The sequence below is a fragment of the Ovis canadensis genome, chromosome 9, assembly GCF_042477335.2.
Source record: "Ovis canadensis isolate MfBH-ARS-UI-01 breed Bighorn chromosome 9, ARS-UI_OviCan_v2, whole genome shotgun sequence".
Lineage (NCBI taxonomy): Eukaryota > Metazoa > Chordata > Mammalia > Artiodactyla > Bovidae > Ovis > Ovis canadensis.
The window spans coordinates 44,570,091-44,592,161 of NC_091253.1; the positions used below are offsets into that span (position 1 = coordinate 44,570,091).

The following is a 22,071-nucleotide window of genomic DNA, read 5'->3' on the forward strand; positions in this document are numbered from 1 at the left end:
GACAGCACACATAGCTTCTTTCTGTAGTTCTCTCTCTTTACTGTTTCATGTTTTTCTAAACATCATGAATGTAAATTTAGGTTTAAATGATTTGTTAAAGTCAAGATGGTTCAATTCTGAAAATAAGACAATTTTAGTAATAATAATGTTATACTTTATTTTTCTTCCAATATGTTACATGACGCTTTTTCTGTAATTTAGTTAAAAAAAAAAAAAGTACTGCTTTAATCTCCTTTGATAAAATCTTAAGAGGTTTTCAATACTTTTTACTGAATCCAAGGAAAATACTGCATCAATCCACAATCCATGGAGTGCAAGCTCAACGCAGGAGAAATACAAAGAAAGCCACAACTCGCCATGTCACAAACTGCTAAAAACCAAACCAAAGGCAAACGGCTACAAGTGAATCACTAACAGCCAGAATCCCCTATCAAGAGAAAATATCCTTGAGAAACAAAGAATTTTCCAATGACAAAACCTGAACTTACCACAAGCTGGAAATATTAAAGAATACTTTACTGTAGAAAAGTAGTGTAAGTTGCTCAGTCATGTCTGACTCTTTGAGACCCCATGGACTGTAGCCTGTCAAGCTCCATGGGGATTCTTCAGGCCAGAATACTGCAGTGGGTAGCCTTTCCCTTCTCCAGGGGATCCTCCCAACTCAGGGATCTAACCCAGGTCTCCCACATTATGGATGGATTCTGTACCTTCTGAGGCACCAAGGAAGCCCATTTTTAACGTATGATAGACTTTAATACATCAAAGATAAATGTATCATTTAAAGGGAAGACTGCTAATACATTAAAAAGACAATATATTATGACCACAATGAAAGTATTCCAAGAATCCAAGGATGGTCCAAGATTAGAAATGGAATGTACCTTCCTTAACCTTATAAGGCTTTCTAATAAAACAAGGGGGAAAAAAAAAACCAACCTACTACAAACATTGTAATGGTGAAATGTCAACCATTTCCCACAGATCAGGAATTAACCAAGGACGGCCAGTATAACATCTATCAATACTCAGCACTGCACTGGGTGGGGGTGGCATGGGGTGGGGACCCAGTCAGTGCAAACACAAGATGAAATCAGTTAAGGGGGCTGGATCCAAAATTAAGGGAAAGGAAAAGAGAATCTGGTAGTTACAAGATGAATTCAGTCTGTAAACTATAAAAACATTATAAATATTTCAAACATGTTTAAAAATTACAGAACATCACCACATGGGGAAAACGTCCAGGTCAGTCACTCTCCACAATCCCACCACCTTCTCATGGTTATAAATCTAATCTTGTATCAGAGTTCTTGGAAGTGAAAGCAGCTCAGTCATGTCCGACTCTTTGTGACCCCATGGACTGTATAGTCCATGGAATTCTCCAGGCCAGGATACTGGAGTGAGTAGCCTTTCCCTTCTCCAGGGGATCTTCCCAACACAGGGATCAGTCTTCCACATTGCAGGAAGATTCTGTACCTGATTTCTTGGAACACAGCATTGAACTAGACCTCGTAAGGCTCCCCATTTTCCTAAGGCGGGAGCAGGAGGTGCTCAGGGATCACGGACAGGGGCTGTCGGCATGTGCAGGGTTCCCCTACCGCCCAGTGCAGCCTCAGCTCAAACCTCTGAACGTGAGGAACCGGCCTCCTCCTGTCCTACCAGAACCAGTAATACCACAGTTAACAGTACTCACGGGTGACATGGAAACACAGAGCACAGCAAACGAACAGTGTATATAAAAGACTAGTCTAGAAACCACAAATCCCCTTTCCTGAGAGAGGTCTGCAGTAAGCACCTGAGCGAGTTCTTTCTGCTCATTGACCAGTCGGCCGCAGCTGGCAATCATCTGGTCCAGGGCGTACAGCCGGTCCTCCAGGCCCTTGATGGCTTTCATGTTCTGATTATCGAGATTGGCAATAGTCTGATGGCATTCTGCCATAAAGGGTCGAATGATCCGGGGATCAAGCTGAGTGACATGGAAATACGTATGAATGAAATTTTTAGCCAAGAGCGTAAAATACATTTCACACTATTGTGACCTACAACTTCAAAAAAAAAAAAGTGATAGTAAAGATTATACAAAAGTAGAAACATGAGAAATCAAGATTATATTTCTATAAGGTCAAGAACAGGGTAATTACAATGTTACAAAAACACAATTATTACTGATTATATTGGGATACTTAAGAAGTAATCTAGTTCCAGGCATACACCTTTCAACTCAAGCCCAATTCATTCAATTCTCAATAGCCCACCAAAAATGCTATTTTCAAGCTCTTATGAAATAGGGCAAAATTAGTAACAAAAACATATTCTTTGGTCATTACCTGTCTAATCAATCCAACCTCCCCCATAAAACATATCAACATCTTCAAACCTCCCTCCTGTGGGCAATATCTTTATTTTCAGGTTGTACTCCTCCAGCAATCTGTTTCATCACCTACACTTTCTCGCTGTGTAATCACTCCTATTGCTGGACTTTAATTCTCCACGTTTCCTGGAATTTACGTAATTCAAGGAACCCAAACATTTCTCTCCACCTGCTCCTCTCCCCTTGGAAGAACACTGCACACTGGTGTCTTCCGTGCAGATGGCCCTGCACTGGCTGCTCTCAGGGCTCACACGTGGCCCATCGGAGACCACCTCCTCCAGTTTCAGTGTACCCTCCGCTGGACCCTGCTCCTCTTCCGCCTCTTCCATAAACAGGCGATCCTGGGGGGTTCTGTGCAGTGGCCCATTTCTACTGCTTCTCACAGGGTTTCAGCAGTGACTGTAACCAGAATAAGGTAACTTCCAACCTTTTCCAACCCTTTATCTTCCCACCAGTGTCCAGTCCATGTTTCTGCCTGTCTGCTACCATCTCCACATGGACATCAGCCACGATCACGGACTCATTAGAGCTGTCCTCTGCTCACGTTCCTAAACAGCTTCCTTCTGCCCAGAGACACAGAACTGCAGACGAATGAATCTTGAGTTTCTCCAGCTAGGTCTCTGTTCATGCTGACTGCCCTACCAGCTACTGAGCCCACCTCTGCTCACTATGAGCAGTCCCGTCAAACACATCTTCCCTGAACACTAGCAGCTGAGCGACAACCAATTATTTATTTTTGGTACAGTGTTCAGCATGCTGACAACACAAGTAAGCAATTAAACATGAATTATTCTACAGCTACTGAGAATTCAGTGTAGTCATAAGCAGCTGCACTTCTAAGATCATGAAGACGTCAAGAGCCATTATTTAACATGGGAGGCACCTGCCTTGTATGACAGCTAACTGAAATGTGTGCATATGTGAACATTTTCTATTTTCATGGTGAGTCCAGTGCACACATTTCCAAAGTACTGACTAGCTATAAATTATTAGGGTGACAAAAGGCTATAGAAGATGACTAAAACAGATTTCGTCTTGGGCAAAATCATGACACACAAAACAGCAGTGACTTAAGGAAGAAAACACTCCAGACCATATGCTGCTGGTTATGATGATCCTGTATTTCATAACTCACTGAGAGAGCAACACAACAACACAACTATACAGACGAATATGGAAGAGTGTCTTGAGACTCACTCAATTCTGTAGATGTAAATGAATGTGAATTTTCATCAAGCCAGACAAGGATTATTGTTTCTTCTCTCTTGTCATATAAAGTGAATAAAACTTGAGTCTTTGCTAGATTTCATTCAAACATACAAACACATAGCTCTCTGTAAGCCCTTTAAAAAGAGGTTCCCGTGGCCTAGAGGCCTGTTCTCTGACTGATGTAAAACTATAAAAAGTGACACTTCACTCACTCTATCACAAGCACATGACTGATTTTCCACAAACATGAACGGAATTTTCAGGGTACTAAAACATCAATAGTTTGAATAGAACACTAGCTTTCATTCACTTCTGGCAGTAATCTTTGCATAATATATTCCACACTTCTCTACCCAGGCAAATGTCTTAACTGAAGCTTTCTTTGACAACAAATAATGAATGGCCAAAATGAAAGCCATGCCCACAGGATGTCATCAAGGACGCGGGTACTGACAGAATGACGACTCAGACTGCACTCCACCTTCAGCAAGAACAGAAGGCTGCTGTTTCCAGGCACCCAGATCTGTGTGGCCTTTCTCCCAACAGCCAACCACAGACCAAGCCTCTGTCCAACTGACTGAGAAGTTCACCTTCACACACTGTTTCACCTGGTCCGCCTCATTGACACACGTGCCCCACCAACTTCCTCTCAGGCAGCCAAGATTTTCTACCACTTACTGATGAGGTCTGAAGAACTTTATTCCAGATTTATTCCCCAAATTTAAAAGCTTTTAAAAGCTTTTATAAGTGTACTTGGGGAGAGCATAACCCTAAGCAAAAGTCACTATGATTACAAAATACAACTAAAAAAACAATGTCTAAGTTCTGACTTTTATCTCAGGTGAATCTAAAATTACTTCTTTTAAACATCAGAGGCCAGCTGCCAGGGTAGCGTGGGGGCCCGATTAGAAACAGGCCCACAGAGTTTTCTGGGAGGGAGAAAGGTTCAGTGTTGTCCTCCTTTGGAAGCTGGTTCCTAACCACTCAAGACTTGTGTATTTCACTGAATGTAATCATTTTCAGAGTAAAACAATTTAACTGTTAAAGATGTAAGCAAAATTATATCTGCAGCATAGTTGCAGAGACAAATTACAGGAGCTATTTAAAAAGTCCAAGTGATACTACAGGACCATGAAGAAAAAAATTCTAAGTACTACCACCACCACAAAAACCATCCCCATTGGAATGGACACTTCAAGCCTCAGCCCTGCAGAGAGATTTTACCTATTATTACCTCTAGTAATCTTCCCAAATTTGCTGTCAGTTTCCTAAGTATGGCTACATTACCCGTTAAATTATTTGGTTTGTCCAAGGTCCTTCCTACACATGGTTATGAAGTTTCACTCCGAGGCTCAAGGCACCCTTTCTCCCATTACTGTACAGGAAATACTTAGTGTAGGCAATGTAACTTCAATTGGCGAAAACAACACAGTGACACAAGAAAGATCAGATTAAGACTCCTCACCCTGCTCATGGAATCAAAGCACTTCCTGACCAAAGACTCGACGTCATTAGGCCTGTCCTGCACGTTGATCCAGTCTAACAGAGAAACATTAAAGAAAGGCAGGTCCCCCTCTTTAGCCTCTACTGCAGCTGCATCCCGCTGGGCAGGGCTTGGACAAGGCTCCCTCACATCTTTTCCACTTTCAGCATCTGCGGCGTCTGGGGCTATGTGCTCCACAGACATGTGAAATGAGGTTAACGAGGGTTTGCTCGTTGCTGCAGGCGTATCAGGAGAGAGCACCAGTTCAGTGGAGGTCTTCGTCTCAGCCTTTTCTGAGCCTTCACGTTCAGGCAAGGAATCTGCTCTCCCCAGACATTCCCTGTAACTGTGTCTGGTGAGGCACTCCAACAGCGGAATCTTGGCCATGACTGAAACCGCAGTTCCTAAACTTAAAGTACAAAAAACCTGTCAGTAAATCATGGGACTGCTCGAGTTAGAGGTTAGCATTTTGAAAGGAAGAGGTTATCTCTGCATAGAAATCTCACCCCCTCTCTCTTAGACTACATGCATCTGAGCAGTCCACAAGGTGTCCGTTAAAGAAAGCAGAGAGGAGAGTACCTTTACACACTGAGACCCTCTAAAGTAAAGGTACCAAGTCCACACTATACATACGGACACTCAGTTTTTAACTAAACTTAAGGTATAAAAAATTCCAACTTATAGAAAAGATTTACCATAGCAGTCTCTTAAAGTTTAATGTTTTGTCTCTAAGCTAATCAAACATTTTAGATATTATGAAAGCAGAGGATAAAATTAACAGTTTTATTAGAGATTAAGGTTAACTCTTGGGTTTATCACACCCTGAAAATAGACAGACAGGCAGATAGATATATGTTGTCAAAAAACATGAAGGAAAGATGAAATCTTGACGATTTAACTTCTATAAAAATATATGTAAAATTACTTATGCTCCTACATTAACATGAGATGACTAGCTCCTGCCTTGTACCCCTGAACAGTTTTACTTGAAAAGGTTATTACAAAAACTTTTAAAAGCTCTTTCCAGTCTTAATCACTCTCTTCCTTCCCAAGATGTGTCCCACTGTCATCTCAAGACCAAAATGTTCTAAATATTCATACCACAAAATACAGAAACCTGAATTAATAAGGCCCATTTGATTTCAAAAAAGAACATGCTACTTCCCTCCAACTCTAATAAAAAATTTAAGAAAAAACAAACAAAAAATGAATACAAGACACTGAAAGCATACAGGTACACACACAACAAAGGGCTACATTTGTGCAGAATTATTGCCGTATTTTTTTCATTCATTATAGCCCTTTTAAAAAAGAACCAATGGGTATCAGATGCTTACATGCAAAGAACCAAAAAAGAAAAGAATCTAAATGAGAACTAGAACATAATGGCTCTTTTCCATCTTAGCAAGCCTACATCATATGGCAGTATTTTTTTAAAAAATTTTCCTTTGACTAACTTTGAAAACTTTTCATTTGCATTTTGCCTCACTTTATTGGTAGCAAGGCAAGAAACAAAGATTCTTGGGTTTCTAAATAATCTCAAAGAGTCTTTTACATAAAGAAAATACAAGAAAACAAAATGTGGTAAATCCATATAATATGCGGAGGATAAAACTAACCATAGTTTTACAAATTTTACACTCCATAAAAGTCATTATAAAAGTCTCAAAAAAAATAAACCTCAATTATAATAAATATGTGGCCTACTAGAAATGAAGTGACCGTTACTGAAAGTACTGATAAAGTGCAAAGGTATTTTAAACAAATATCTTATTATCCATTTTAATGGCAAACATACTGAGTAAGTTTTAATTTGATGTCTTCTACGGATTGCAGATAATTTGAATAAATACTTTCAAATTTGAAAAGCAGCTTTTGGTAGGAATTTGAGCAATCTTCCAGATTGGCCATAATTGCAGCCCAGCCTTGGTGCTGAAGATGTTCATCATGGACCAGACCTTCACAGAAAGAGCAGAGTTTCTTGGCAACTTCATACATTTCCTATGTTGGAAAAGAAGAAACAAATGGTAAGAGAAGGTAATGCCTATGCACACGTCTGCACACGTGTACTTAAGTACATGCATGAATGTGCTCTGAACTCATGTCAAAGGAAGCACTGTTCAGGACTGTTCCAGGTTATGGCTCCTGCCTGCTGCCATGGTAATAAGGAGGAACTCACACCTGGGGGAGGATAAGGGGGCTGGAGGTCCCCGCAGAGTCAGGCAACAACAACCATCAAAAGTAAAACTGTGATTCACAAAAGGGAATACTACGTGGCAGTTAATACAAACCTGCAACTACACAACTGAGTCTCAGAACATTGCACTGACTCAGGTCAGGCACAAAAGGAGTTAAGACACTGATCAACTTCACAGAAGGGAAAAATGGGGACTGAAAGCAAAGGAGGGCCATGGCTGATGCCATATTTTTAAATCTGTGTTCACTTTGTGAAAATACAATGACGATGAACATCTAATTGTGATACATGCATTTTCAAATATGTATGTTAATAAACAAAACTCTATTATTAATTTTACTAATAGTAAAGACAAAAGTCCAAGGTCACACAAGTAACTGGGAAATATGACTCTGGAGATGGCACTCTGGATGGTTAGAAGACAGAGCCTGGTGGTCCAGGGGTGAGGAATATAGGCTCTCACTATTGGGAGCCCAGGTTCCATCCCTGGGTGACCAACTAAGATCCCACAAACCCCATGGAATGGCCCAAGACACAAGTCTCTAATTGCTGATGTGGTAGACAGCCTGAGCTACAGGTCACTGTCTTGGTTTCGTACAGCAGCTTTTGGGAGGAATGCTACAACCTGAGGTACTTTCTTCCCTCTGCTTCCCATTTTTCTTTCTCCTTATTTTCTTACCTATACGTGGACAGTGATCTTTCTAAGCAAAACAAATAAAATCCCCCAAACTCTCCTCATTCCCCAGAAGCAAAAATGCTTCATCACAGCAATTAACTAATTAAGCTAGTGAACACTGTGATTAGAATATGATCATGAACATCAAGAATATCTTTCCATTTGTTTATAATGTTTTATGTTCTAGAACTGTATACGATTTTGTTGATGCTGCTATTGAGAATGCAATATATTTCCCATTTCTATTCTAAAGGAGAACCAATAAGGGAAATATGAATAATGTCTACACATTTTAATCACATATTCCAATCAACTTTACAATTCCTGCTGATGGATTTTTATTAAATTCTCTCAGATTTACCAAATATGCAATCATATCACCTAAAATGGATATTTTTAAATGGCATGCAACTGTATAATCTATCTTTATTAGTTTACTTGTAGACCAATAATCGGAAAACATATCTAAAGAACTTTAGCAAATAAATTCAGTTGACAGATTTGCCTTTTTAAAACTAATGCTGCCTTCTAAAAATCATTTCCAGACCCTTTAATGTTTATTAAACATATTTCAGAAAGATGAGAGATGAGGTTCTCTTTTTTATGTTGCATCTCATGTGAAGAATGAGCCAGTTTCACAAATGCATGTACTACATTAAAACAGACTGCTAAAAAATATATTTTAGAAAGCAAGTATTCATCTTTATTAGTAGTTTATTATTTTACTAGTTTATCTTCATAAAAGGTAAATACTTTTTGGTTGATTATCAGATATTTTTTATGTCTGAAAGGAAAATGTGTCCCCCTGCTGACAGCTTACAGCTAGTATTATAGCAAAGTACTAGCAAGTCAAACACAAACACAAACACAAACAAAATGACTGGGAAACAACCCATAGGGTTTGCAAGCAGCAATACAAGTATGTATCAGGAAGAAACTGGGTTCTCCTCCAGGACCTGACCATGGTTACAAGAAAGAACCACACTCTTAAGAGATCCTTAAGCTCTCTGCCTGTGTCTGTCTGCCTGAACACAGGAACTTCACTGATCCAAGCAATGTTCTAAGGTTATCATCTGCATATCATCCTCTAGGAGAGATGGTAAACAAATGTTTCAGATAGTTGTTCTGCGCTAAGGTTCTGTAACTGCAGAATGACTAACAAAGTGTGCAACTGAAATTATAAATCAGACAGTTATCACAAAATTATCTTTTCAAAAAGTTTGCTATTTTTCATGTTTTGGGCATTCTTCTTCTATAATTTAGACTGCTATGCTATTTAGATTTGAATGCTTTTAGAAGTAATCAGTTTTTTAGATCATTTGCTGTTGCCTAATTGTCCACAAAAACATTACCGATCATTATTTTGTTAAATATACCAGTTTTAAATTTTAAACTGTACTAAGTATAAATAGTATTACAATTACCACTGCAAGTTGTGTCCTTGAAGCAACAGTGTGAAAAACGGCAGGCATCATAAGGGACTCTTCGACTTTTATTTCCATGTCATTTTCTGTTGAAAAGGTAGTTTTAGGAATAGCAGGTAGACGCTCAGACAAGATCATTTCCTTGTTAAAAAGAAAAATTGGATTTGTGTCCTAGAGAAGTAAAAAACAAAAACAAAGAAGAACTGAAGTAAACTGTTACAGACACAAAATATGCACACTGCCCTCTATAGGAGTCAGACCCCAGTTCCCAGCCGCCGGAGAGCGGAAAGCTGGAGCCCGCCCGCGTGCAGGAGGTCAGGCACCTACCGTCCCAGCGCTGTAGGTGCACACCCTGCGGTCGGCAGCCATGCACTCGCCCCCGTTGACCACCAGCACCTGGTGCTGAATGGCGATCTTGTACTTGCTGTGGATCGCATGCTTCAGGTCAGCCACACTTCAGAGAGGGAGGGGGGCAAATCAGTTATTTACATTTGCCTGAGGACAGCCTTTCTCATTATCAAAGTCACTCTGTGCAAAAATGTCTGACAAATGAACTTCAATCAAAAAGTTTCCCCCCAAACAGTAGTAAAATATATAAGCTTATTGTTCCCGCAACTGGATTCCACAATCAACAAGCCAATCATAAATAACTACAAGGTCAGTAAACCACCCATGTGCCACATCTAACACTGAGCCTATGAAGTGCAGCCAGCAGAAATATTTATTTCTGTGATCTTTACATAAGTAGCAAAGCTGCTTATATTAGAATTTGTTAAAATCCTCATGTGCTGTGGAGATTTTAACATACATCCCATTACATAAAACACATTAAGTGGATACCATGTGAAAATTGCCCCCATTTTCTCATCTTTCAAAAAACCATTCAATTACAAGTCAAATCATACTTTATAAAAAAACAGAACTCTCAGAAAGTAATTTCATCCATTAAAAAAGATAAGGTTTATCCCAAATTTTACTCTAACAAAACAAACACTACTGGCTTTATTCATTAAAATAATAAAAACAATGATGAAAAACCACAGGACTGGAATATGCTGGTTTATACAGCTAGCACCAATACTCTCAGCAGTGCACTGTGAAATTCAGAACAATCAGCTATGAAAACTTACTTCTATTAGACTGCTTTGGTTTGAAATCAGTTTTGTTTACTGTGAAAATATAGTCACACAAACAACAAAGCACAACTTAACAAATTTAATGTTAACATTTTAGAGAAAGATGACAATTGTACACGTAAACAATGATATAAGACTTTTCATATTGCCACTCTTATTTAACAAAGGAACAGTATTCTCAAAATCAAATCTTTAACTTTCTACAGGTACAAAATGCAAAACTGATGAAAATCAAGAAAAACACAGCTCACGTTTGCACTGTAAGTTCAGTGTCAAATGTCAGGGTGGTTCCAGTGTTCACCAGAAATACATACAACTTCATGATGGTTTCCTGGATTCTGTAAGCTTACACCTCACACTCTGATACAGTTACTGAAAGAAACAGACAAGAGACGTTGTCAATTTACAAACACACGTATAATTGTGGTTTAAGTTCCCATAAGACAGAGCAGTTATAATACACAAGCAACAAAAAAATAATAGGATTTGATGTCTAACAAGGCTAACTGGACAATTCAGTAAGGCTGGTGCTTAAAAAATAATAATGAACAGTAATGAGGCTAATGAGAAGTATAACTTCTATCATGAAAAAAAATAACTGATTTCAGGAAGAAAGAGGCGAGGAGTTAGAACAGTTTGGTGTATATTTCACACTGTTCTCATGTACCACACAACATTAAGAATAACAATTAAAAATGTGGTCAAACATTTTTCTAACTCCAAAAGTTCTCCCAACTTCTTCCTTGGAACAACAACAACAACAACAACAACAACAAAATAGTTTTAAACTTACTAACAGCAAATAAGAGCCACCACTTGCAACAGGAGGGAAAGACTTGGTTAATCCAAGTTCCACCTCCATGCTGAGCTAGAAACACTCCACACAAGAAACTCTGGCCCTAAGAGCTCATCACTTTGTGGAACAGCACAAAGTGCATAGGATATCTGAATATTGAAGACAACTCTGCCATTACCCAGTTATCCAAGTCAAAATCCTACATATTAATAAAGCTTCCTCATCTATGAATAAAGGGGCAGATGTCAAGAACTAGTATTTTATTTTTTAACGACCAGAGGTAAAAACCCCCAAGATCAATGTAAGTGACGAAAGATGACAAAAACTAAATTTTCAGAAACTAGTAGCTATCTTTCTTTATGCTCTTTCTACATGAGCTTAGAGTAGAATTATGAGGGAAGAAGGGAAAAGAAAGGAAGCAAGGCTTTAAAATTAACGTTTCCAAAATCACTATTTTAAACACATTAGATCAAAACTCCGTTATAAACGCAGGAACTGTGACTCACCAGCAGGCACTGTTAGAAGGACTACCACTGTTCTTAAGAAGCAGATTACAAGTGGCTTATGTTTGCTTTGCTTGATATTGGCAACTGAATGGCATTACTGGTTAAACTCAGTGAACTAGAAAAGAAAAATTTCTGGATTATTATAGAGAAAAATAATTCAACAATAACAACAGCATGCTCTTCCAAAAGAGTGATCTCTACTCTTCTTCACTGAACCACAAGCACATGACCTTATCCTAGACCATCCCATTAAACATTAAAAAGACATCAAAGTCCCCAGAGAGCTCCCCAACACTGTCAAAGCCTAGAGTCCCTTTTGTCTTTAATACACAATGGTCCCCAATACTTGTATATTTAATACTCACGGTTTCTTCTGTAAAACAGGAATAAAAGGGTACCATAGCCGCGAGCCTCAAAGCCAGCCCCTTGGACATGGGCAGGGCCTGGGATCTGTTGGAACCACTGAAACTCGGCCAGGGTAACAAGAGGTTACGATAGCACCTCCTCAACATAACCTCCACCTTGCCAGCTGACCGCTCCCGCCCACCAGCTTCACAGGACACGCTGTCATATGGAGAGGCCCACGTGGCAAGAAACAGAAGCCAGAGCCAGCAAGAAGCCTCCGTTCAAGAACCTGCAAGGAGCTGGTTCTTGACAAGCACGGCAATTCCTGCCAAACCTCAGACAAGACCCCACCCCTGCCAGAGACCATCACCGAAGCTACTGAGACAGAGCACCCAGCACATGTGGAATAATACATCTGTGTGTTTCCAACAGCTAGGACTGTAGTACTTCTCACATACAGTACCAGCATCACAGGGGCATTGAGGGAACACAGTGAGTAGAGACCATCAGATCTCTGGGCAGATAGGAAGCACCCTTGCTGGGTGACTGCTCCTCCTCCTCCTGGGCCTCCTCCCCAGTGTCTGGCTGGGACCCCACCACCTCCCGTGGCACCACTGCTGATGACCAAACCTGCCAGCATGCCTCCCTAGACCCGAGTTCTCTATATAACCCCGCCCCCATCTGCTCCACCACCTAAAACCTCTCTTTACTAATGGAACCAACAAACCCCCTCTCTCACGTGTTGTCTTACAGACCATCCTGTCTTCCTCACAGGTAGGTAAACAGCAGTAACAATCCAGTTAGTAGTAGTCTCATTGTCTACACACCACCGACTTTGACTCCTGAGGCTCCTGTGTTCATCAAGCCCTCACTTGTCTCTGGTTTCCACAAGTCTCTCAACATGCTCCCTGCATCCTCGACCCCTCACCTCCCTCAGCATCCTCCCACTGTCCTCAGGGAGGATGGGGGGGGGGGGCGGGGGGGGTGTTGTGTGTGTAAGATAGTTCCACTCCTGAACACCAACCACCATCAGGATGACCTTCATAGCAGCAGCCACCATTCATAAGTATGTACTATGCTCTAGGTCACTGTTCTAATAAATGCTTCACTAAATGAAATGTTTCATTTGATCCTCACAAGAATTCTTTAAGCTGAGCTTCCCTGGCGGCTCAGATGGTAAAGAATCTGCCTGCTAATGCAGGAGACCCAGGTTCCATCCCTGTGCCAGGAAGATTCCCCTGAAGACAGGGTACGGTAGCCCACTCCAGTATTCTTGCCTGGAGAATCCCATGGACAGATGAGCCTGATGGGCTACAGTCCATGTGGTCGCAAAGAATCAGACGTGATTGAGCAACTAATACACACAGACAGACAGAATCCTTTAAGAGGGATACTATCATCATTCTCACCTTACAGATAAGGAAACTAAGAAATCAGGGCTTCAGTAATATCACAGGATCCAAGTCCGGACAGTCCAGTAAAATGGCAGACACTGTATGGCTTCTTCCTCTCCTCCCCTCCCCAGATTTCACTCCCAAAGGCCACCCGGCTTAACTCTCTTAACAAAATGAGCTACTTCAAGTCTCTGAGGCTCTTCCCCAGCCTAGATCCTCCTTCCTCTGCCCACTGTGATCATCACCCACCATGATCTACTGCAACCCACCCCCCCCCGCAACACACACACACACACACATTCTCTTTCATGAGGTTAATCACACAATCCTGCCATTCACTCTGCTGACTTTATATCCACGTGTGCTTCTCTGCTGCAGCTACTGGGATGTTTCTCCACACAGTTCTCACCTCTCCTGAATAACAAGCTTCTTTAAAGCAAGCATCCTGCATTCCTGAACACCAGCTCTAAAATACTTTCTCAAGAAAATGAATGAATAATCCCACACTAGCAAAGAATTATCCTATATTCCTGTGAGGACTGTGTAGAAGTCACATGAGTAACACTGACCACAGGATTTCTCAGCTCGTTCCCAAAAGTAAATCCCTTCAACGTTGTCATCTCCACCAAGGATAAGTAAGGCTCCACTTCACCTACATTCACCCCACTACCGATTACGGGGCATGCAGTTACTCTCCAAATGCACCCAATGGCTCTACACTAACACTAAGAGACGTGTTCCTGTCCCACTGCAGATCAGAACCAAATCTTTGAAGGCTGAGAAGCCAACAGATTGAAGTGATAGACAGCTGACCGTCAGGAGCTCCCAAGCGGCAGAGCCGGTCCTGGGTGAATAAAAGTGCAGACCCCTGCCTGCCCTGGAGGGCTTGTGGTGTGAGAGAAAAACTGAACAATGACAAAAACTCTACGTGAGGATTTCATACGAGAGCATCATCCAGTATATCTTGACTCATCAATTACTTGTCCACTAATAACTGTCTCTCCACACTATTACAGGTACTTCATAAACAGCATTATTGACACTCAAAATGCACTCCACATATGGGTGTGCAGTGGTTTCAATCAAACCCAGACTTGGATGGATGAAGCTCCACAAGACCACTCTGCCCCCTGGGATCCCAGCCACAAGTCTGGTGGTGCCCGGGACCACCCCCACTTCAGACCAGCGGACTACAAGTTCAGGCGTCACCTAAGCTCACAGAGTTCAGAAAGTGCTGTACTTTGGACTACTGTTTCATTATAGTGAAAGGATACACATTAAAGGTAAAAGCAGACAAAGGAAGATTTGCATGGCAGGGAGTCTGGCGTGCTCCAGGTGCAGGGCTCTGGGGGTCCTCTCCGGGGTCAGGAGGGACAGTCTTGCCTCCTCCTGGTGGGGACGTGTGGCCCACCCACATTTTATTGTGTTTTAAATGTGTTTAAAATGTTCATTAAATCCATACCTATAGGTAAGTGACGTATTTATCATCATTCAGCTACAGAATGTACCATGTGATTCTGTTTGTGGGTTTTAGTTTATTAACTAATACTGAAGGATGTATATGAAGACACAAGCATTAAAAAGTCTGGAAGAATGTAACATCCATTTTTTTTAAAAGGCTATCTCTGGATGCTAGACTTTGGTCTCTTTAAAAATCCCAATTGGGGGTTAAAAATACTTGTTTCCATTTTTGAAAAGGAAAAAAAGAACATCACACAGTTACAAAGAAATAAAGGACCTGAAAACCCACCATCTCAGCTGGTCTAGCTAAGGGATGGACAAGACTCCTCACCTGCTGGTCCTAGGCTGGCTGGCCCCCATCAGGCTCCCAGGGAGAACTACCCCCTCACTCCACACACTTCCCCAGATATGCACAGAAGAGGGAGGAGAGCACTGTGAAAAGAACGTGGATCCTGTGTCAGAAGACCTATATTCAAGTCCTGCCTCTACTACTGACTGTGTGACTGATGGACCTCAACTAACCTAAATTATTCTGATACAACAAAGCAGGAGACTTCCCAAGTCACAGGGCTGTGAGAACACAGAGAATGTATACATGCAGAGAAGGGCTATGCCAACCAGAGGGAAGATGACCGCCACTGAGGGTTATGAACCCTCCCAGACCTCTGACCTCAGCTCAGGACTGGTGCTCAATCACTGCAAGTATCTCCAACCAGAAACCACACTGTCTCTCAAACTCAGCAGGTCTACACTTCAATTTGGTGCTTTCCCTTTAAAACTGTTCCCTAACTTCCTCTGTGAACAAAACTATCACTCTGTTGCTACCCAAGACGTCAGTTATTTCTGTCTGCATCCTATCCCTTTTTTCCTATATAATCCAACCCCTGATTTTCCAATGACATAATCCTTATTTTAGAGCCTGGAAACTCTCCTCTACCCTGCTCCAGCCCTTCCTGAACACGCCCACCACTTACAAGCCAGACGCTCCGCCCCCTGGAGCCTCACTGTGGCCACCGCAGGCCACAAACCTGTCATCTGTTTCTTCACAGCCACTGCCCTGCTGACCTCAGGACAGGACCCACTCGGTACACAGTCTCCTTGAACTCCATCGTCTGCCCGCCCCTTTAACGAGAACCCACCAACTCTGGCCTAAGCTAGATGAGCACTGAAATGGCGAGTCACCTGTACTCGAATGCCGACTCTCCCACGGAGACTCAGATGACCTCTGCACATTAAGAACTGAAATAATACCTCTGCAGAGGGACAGCAATAATGCATCTCAGATTACTGCACGGTGCAAGGCATATAATAACAACTCTAAAAATGGTGACAACCATAACTTTACCAACATTTTACAACTTCATAATCAACCTGTTTGCCTTTCCACAAGTATCTCCAGCTATTTCCCTACATGAAACCCATCCTCTCACTTTACAGTCTTCCCATACTTGCCATTTCTGCTCATTTGAAAGTTACTCATTCAAGTGTGGTCAGAAAGCCCTTCTGGGTCCATCAGCCCTTTTGGAAGTCGCCCGTGGTCACAGATGGCCTTCGGCCTTCCCTCTCTGACTCTGAACTTACAGAGCTCACTCAAGCTGTCAAGTCGTATGAAGTATCTCATGTGGGGAGAACAATCTCACATCGTGAAAGGACATCTGTTCCTCCTGGGTCCTTCTGGGATACAGTAAGCTATAAATGAGGGGGTATTTTTAAAAACACTGATTCCAGTGCATTTATTCCCAGAGATACAGGTGTTACAACTGTACTTTAATGCTTGTAAAAACAAGAAAGCATCTCCCATATTCACACAAGTGTCTATCATTTATCACTGGATATCTGCAATTTCTTCTTTGAGGCAGTACCACCACAACAATCAGGTTTGTCACTCTAGCTTACTGTCAACCTGTCTGATCCATTCAAAACTCACAATCAGCTTCCTTACACGGGGAGACAAAGGGAAAGCCCCAGACAACAACTGACCTCCCAAACAGCACACTGCTGGTCATTATTCACCTTATGTTTACTGAACACCCGACAAAGCCAGATTTTGGCTCTGATGGTAAAAAAGGATCTGCGTGCAAGGCAGAAGACTCAGGTTTGATCCCTGGTTGGCAAGATCCCCTGGAGAAAAGAATGGCTACCCACTCCAGTATTCTTACTTGGAGAATCCCATGGACAGAGGAGCCTGGCGGGTTAAAGTCCATGAGGTCACAAAGAGTTGGACATAACTAAGCAACTAATACTTCTATGCCAGGTGCTGGGAGTCCAAAGACCCTCAAGTTGCTCTCAGGTCTAGCAGACCACATGAAATGTGGATGATGCTGGACAAGGTGGACCAAAAGCTTCAGAGAAAGAATAAGGAGTAGGAAAACTTCTGTCTGATTTGCAATTTTGCAAACTGTAATTCAGCAACTGAACCCAAGGGCCACGGGTGCTGCATCAATGAAACTAGTGGTGTTCACCACAAATGGGAGTGTCCAGGTCACCCAGGGACTGCAAACTGGGCTTCCAATCTCCAGATCAGATTCATTCCCACCTGATCCTCCTCTTTCTCTGCCAAGAAAAGAAAAAAGAAGGAAAGAAGAGTAGATCAGCCATCTTCCTCACACTCCCCAGAGAGCCTTTCCAGAAAGGTCCAGGGTGTCTGTAACCAACCTGATGGGAGGACAGCAGGACAGGAATGGAGCGAGAGGGAGAGCCCTGGCAGTGTGGATAAAGCTGGGCCTTTGGGGTCTTCCTCCAGATACAGGAAGTACACGTAGACAAAGTAGTTTCTCAAAAATGAGATAACAGCATGCATACATGCAATCTGTTTGAGTTGAATAGCGCAATAACATGGGAATCTCTCCATATCAGTACATATAAACGTATTCCGCACTGTGGTGCCCTGACATTCATAAAAGCTGTGTAAAACACATGACTTTAAATACAGTCTGAAATATGTGTACCAATAGAGATGATTATTACTTTATCCTTAATGCAGTTTAAAAATTTGCATGTTCTACGGCTGATTCCTGTTGATGTTTGACAGAAAACAAAATTCTGTAAAGCAACTATGCTTCAGTTTAAAAATAAATAAGATTTTTTAAAAAGTTGCATGTCATTTGATAGATTCTCAGAATAACTGTTAAAAGATGCTACATCAGGGTTGCACATGGTAGTTTTTTAACAATCGCAAATATGAGCTTCCCAGGTGTCTCAGTGGTAAAGAATCTGCCTGCCAATGGAGGAGACCCAGGTTCGATCCCGGTGTCGGCAAGATCTCCTGGAGGAGGGCATGACCACCCAATCCAGTATTCTTGCCTGGAGAATTACATGGACAGAAGATACTGGTGGGCTACAGTCCACGGGGTTGCAAGAGTTGGTCACGACTTAGTGATGAAACAAGGTATGACACTGTCCTTAAATGTAAATGTGAATTCTGCTTGTTTAAAGTCTAACGTCTCACACGGTAGTATCTACAACAAGATTTTCTAATCTTTCATAGCATGTAAATACACAGCAATATCAAAAAAGGATGTGCACAGCTGGAATTTGCAGTGTAATGGTTAAAAACACAGTCATGGAAATATTAACTGCACTGATTGACTAATATTTCAGTATTCTGATGATTACTAGCCAATTATGTACAGCATATAAAAGAAAAATATGACCTAAATAGTCCTGAACCAGTCACAATTATGTCCATCTCTAAGCACAATTACAAGCCAATAAAGTGAGAATTTAGGGACTTCCCTGGTGGTCCAGTAGTTAAGAATCCACACTTCCACTGCAGGGAACAAGGGTTCCATCCCTCCTCTTCCAGTAACTAAGACCCCACAGGCTGCATGGCAGGACCAAAAAAAACCATTAAAATAAAAAATTTTTAAAGGAGAATTCAACGGCAAAATTGGAGGAAAATCCCATAACCCTCAGGGCAGCCACTAAATAGCTGGAAGAAGGGGTGTATGGAGGTACTCAAGCACTGTGCCTGCAAAGAGTCACTTAAGAGAACAGCAGCTTCCCTGAGGGATGGAGTAAGGCCACCCTCCAGGGCCCTGCACAAGAGGCCCAGGTTCCAGGTTTCTCAGATCCACAATAATGGAAGAATCACAGCACTGTAATCATGACATGTATAGCAAGTATGGAATCTTCAACCCAGCACTCCACAATCTGCTCCTCCAGCACTGTGTCTATTTCAGCGCATCTCAACGTAGTGTGAACTTGCAACTGATCTTCCTTAAAATTACCAGTGTGTCACTGCCGCTTTCTACAACCTCATACAAAGCTTACATATAAAGTTCCCCTTGTTCACTGCTCATTGCTAGAGTTAAAACTGGGTCTTGCTGGGGTTTAACATTTCATGAAAAAATGAATGACTCTCAATTCAAACTGCTTCCCAGATTCACCAGGTTTCCTGAACAAACCACTGTGCCTCCGAACATGGTAGTTTACAGGATGTTACTCTCCTCTCTCTAAGTATCTGTTGAGCCTCCAGGACACCACCTCTTCCTACTGCTCTCCCCTCACTCCTGTCTGCTCAGTTTTTAGTGATCTTTTTCCCTGTATATGCCAAGAACCTCAGAGGTACTGCAGTTTCCTTCTATTCCGAGATGGTCAGAAATAGTCAGCTTCCTCACTTCTCTTGGGTCTTTCCTTCAGATTTCAGACAACGCTTAAATAGTTGACTGTATACAGGACTTCAATCTCCCTTCTCTTATTGGGCAAAAGCAACATGGTACACATTCCTGAATTCCCTGTAGAGCCTGGCTCCGTGGTCTACCTTGGTAAGGAAGTAACAACCATCTGAGGGAGTGAGTGAGTGTGGAAGGGGGATGCTGGACTTTCACTGGAGGTGCCTGAGCCAGTGTTTTCTGAATACGAAAAGCTTACTGGGATTACCAAACAGTACTATCTGGATGAGAACATTTTACTACCCACTGCTTTTTTTTTTTTGAAAAGTTACACACATCTGCAAAGTAAAGCATTTGCTGAATGCAGGAGAATTTAAAGACAGTCTCAAAATTAGAGGCCCAATAAGAGCTCCTCTCAAGCTTCTGACTGAAATGAACAAGCTTACATAATAAACATTTAGGTTCAAAAGTGTGGGGTTTTTTGTTTGTTTTTCCTCCCCAAAATACAAAGGTCTTGTGCCCTCTGCCCTTTCAATGAGTTATATTTGTTGGAAGTAAACCTGCCCTCTATTCCGACCATGTCTGTGTTCAGCAAGGGCCAGAAAAATGTGGTTCTCCTCTCCTATCATCCAACATCTCCACACAAGAATCAGACCGGAAACAATCCTAACTGTGACAAACATAAAGCATTCCAAACAGACGAAATTAAATTACTCTTTTTAAAACCATGTCTGAGTCCATATCTGATTTCCATTAACAGGCATTTACCAACACAACCGTTTATCAACATAAAGCACCCTGTTTTATAAAACTCTAGGTTTTAGACACAATGTTAAACATAAATGTTGAGAAAATATGTTCATTCAGACCATATTCTGTTGTTACAACATTAAAAACAGAGAGGAGAAAACCATCCTCAGATCCTCAGCAGGGCCTGCTGACAGATCCAATCAGCCGCCTCCCTCGACGGCCCCTTGCGTCTTTCCACAGAAACACCGGACCTGGAAGAACCCTCTGTGTATCAAACATGGAAACGCTCCAACGAGACTCCTCATCACACAGTACCCCTCCTAAGCTGCTAACCTCCCCACCCTGCGAAGAACCACACACACACAAGCACCACCCACACAAGACAACCGAGAAACTGTACAATACGGCGGCTAGCAAAGCAGGCCGGTCCTCCTGCGGCCAGCATCGGGCCTCCCCTATTCGGCTTGAGGTCTCTCAGCCTCCGTATCCATCGCGAGCACCTCGGCCCGCCCCGGCCCGCAGGCCCCGCGCTGTGACCACACGGCAGGAGCACGGTGCGGGGACTCAGTTACCAAACAACCCCCGGCGCCGCGGCGCGTTCAGCGGGAAGCCCGCGGAGATACACCCTCCCAACCCCGGCCGGGCCGCCCGGCTCCGGCCGGGGAAGTTGTGAAATCCGCACACACGCCCCGGCCCGCACCCACCCGCGGGCCGGCGGAGGCTGAGTCATTCCCAGGAGTAACTTTATCCGGACGCTGCTCTCGGGGAGCCTCGGGCTCCGGGGTCCGGACAGAGCCGCGTCTGCGACCCTCGCCCCGGCTGGCTCGCCGTCTGACACCTCGGAGCCCGGCCCGGCGGCGGAGGAGCGGCGGCGGGGAAGGTGCGTCCCGGGCCCCGGCGCTCCCGACGCCGGCTGGGAGCACCGGGAGGTCGGGGGGCACTGGGAGGTCGGGGGGCACCGAAGAGTCCGGGCCGCACAGGCCCAGCGCAGCTGCCCACCTCCGCCTCCAGCCCCGGGACCCGCGCCCGAGGGGCCCGACGCCGCGCTTACCGGGCAGCGCCTCCTCCTCCGCCGGCGGCAGCAGCAGGGCCCGCGGCCCCCGGCACCATCTTCCGCCGCCGCCTCGTCCTCGGCGGCGGCTACCAACCGCCCATCCGCGCCGCCAACCGACACAACCGCTGGCACCGCCGAGGCAGCCACCTCCGGGCACGGGGACGGGCAGGCCCCTCGGCTCTGTGTCAGGGGCCGGGGAAGGGCGAGCCGCGGCCGGTCAGAGCCGAGGGGCCGGGCGACGGAACCCGAGGCAGCGCCGGGCTCGGTAGGGCCGCGGACACGGCCGCCACGGGTTTGTTATTGTCGACTCCGGCCCTTCCTGCGCGGAGCACGCCGGGAAGCGGGCGGGGGAGGGGCGGACGCGCTCAACGCACCTCAGCGCAGGCCCGGAAGTCGTAGGGCTGCCGGAAGTCGACGTGCTTCCGGATAGGGCTGGTTCCAACTGCTCCGCGACCTGTGGCTGTAGATGCCGGGGCTGGCGACTTAGGAGTCCTCTCGTGACCCCGGAGACTCCGCCGGGCAGTCTGGGACGGTGCTGGCTGCAGTCCGAATGCGAGTGCCCCAAGGTGAGCCTGACCTCCACTACAGCGAATAGCCCTGCACCCGCCTACCCGCCGAATCCTGAGTTAGCCTGGGCCGAAGAGCTCGATCTGTCGAGG

At 43.7% G+C, this 22,071-nt stretch overlaps 1 protein-coding gene across 2 annotated transcripts in view; it reads right to left on the reverse strand.

Annotated features, from left to right (window-relative positions):
- Positions 1 to 21,807, reverse strand: part of RB1CC1 (RB1 inducible coiled-coil 1) — a 41,361-nt gene extending 19,554 nt beyond the window's left edge. For both annotated transcript variants that reach the window (XM_069600022.1, XM_069600021.1), the window contains exons 1-8: positions 21,410 to 21,807; positions 11,796 to 11,910; positions 10,745 to 10,865; positions 9,685 to 9,811; positions 9,358 to 9,528; positions 6,859 to 7,061; positions 5,043 to 5,469; positions 1,793 to 1,963 (exon numbers count right to left, since the gene is read on the reverse strand). In XM_069600022.1, coding sequence (XP_069456123.1) covers positions 1,793 to 1,963; positions 5,043 to 5,469; positions 6,859 to 7,061; positions 9,358 to 9,528; positions 9,685 to 9,811; positions 10,745 to 10,815 — 1,170 coding nt within the window. In that variant the 5' untranslated portion in view covers positions 10,816 to 10,865; positions 11,796 to 11,910; positions 21,410 to 21,807. The remainder of the gene's footprint in view (positions 1 to 1,792; positions 1,964 to 5,042; positions 5,470 to 6,858; positions 7,062 to 9,357; positions 9,529 to 9,684; positions 9,812 to 10,744; positions 10,866 to 11,795; positions 11,911 to 21,409) is intronic.
- Positions 21,808 to 22,071: the final 264 nt, after the last annotated feature.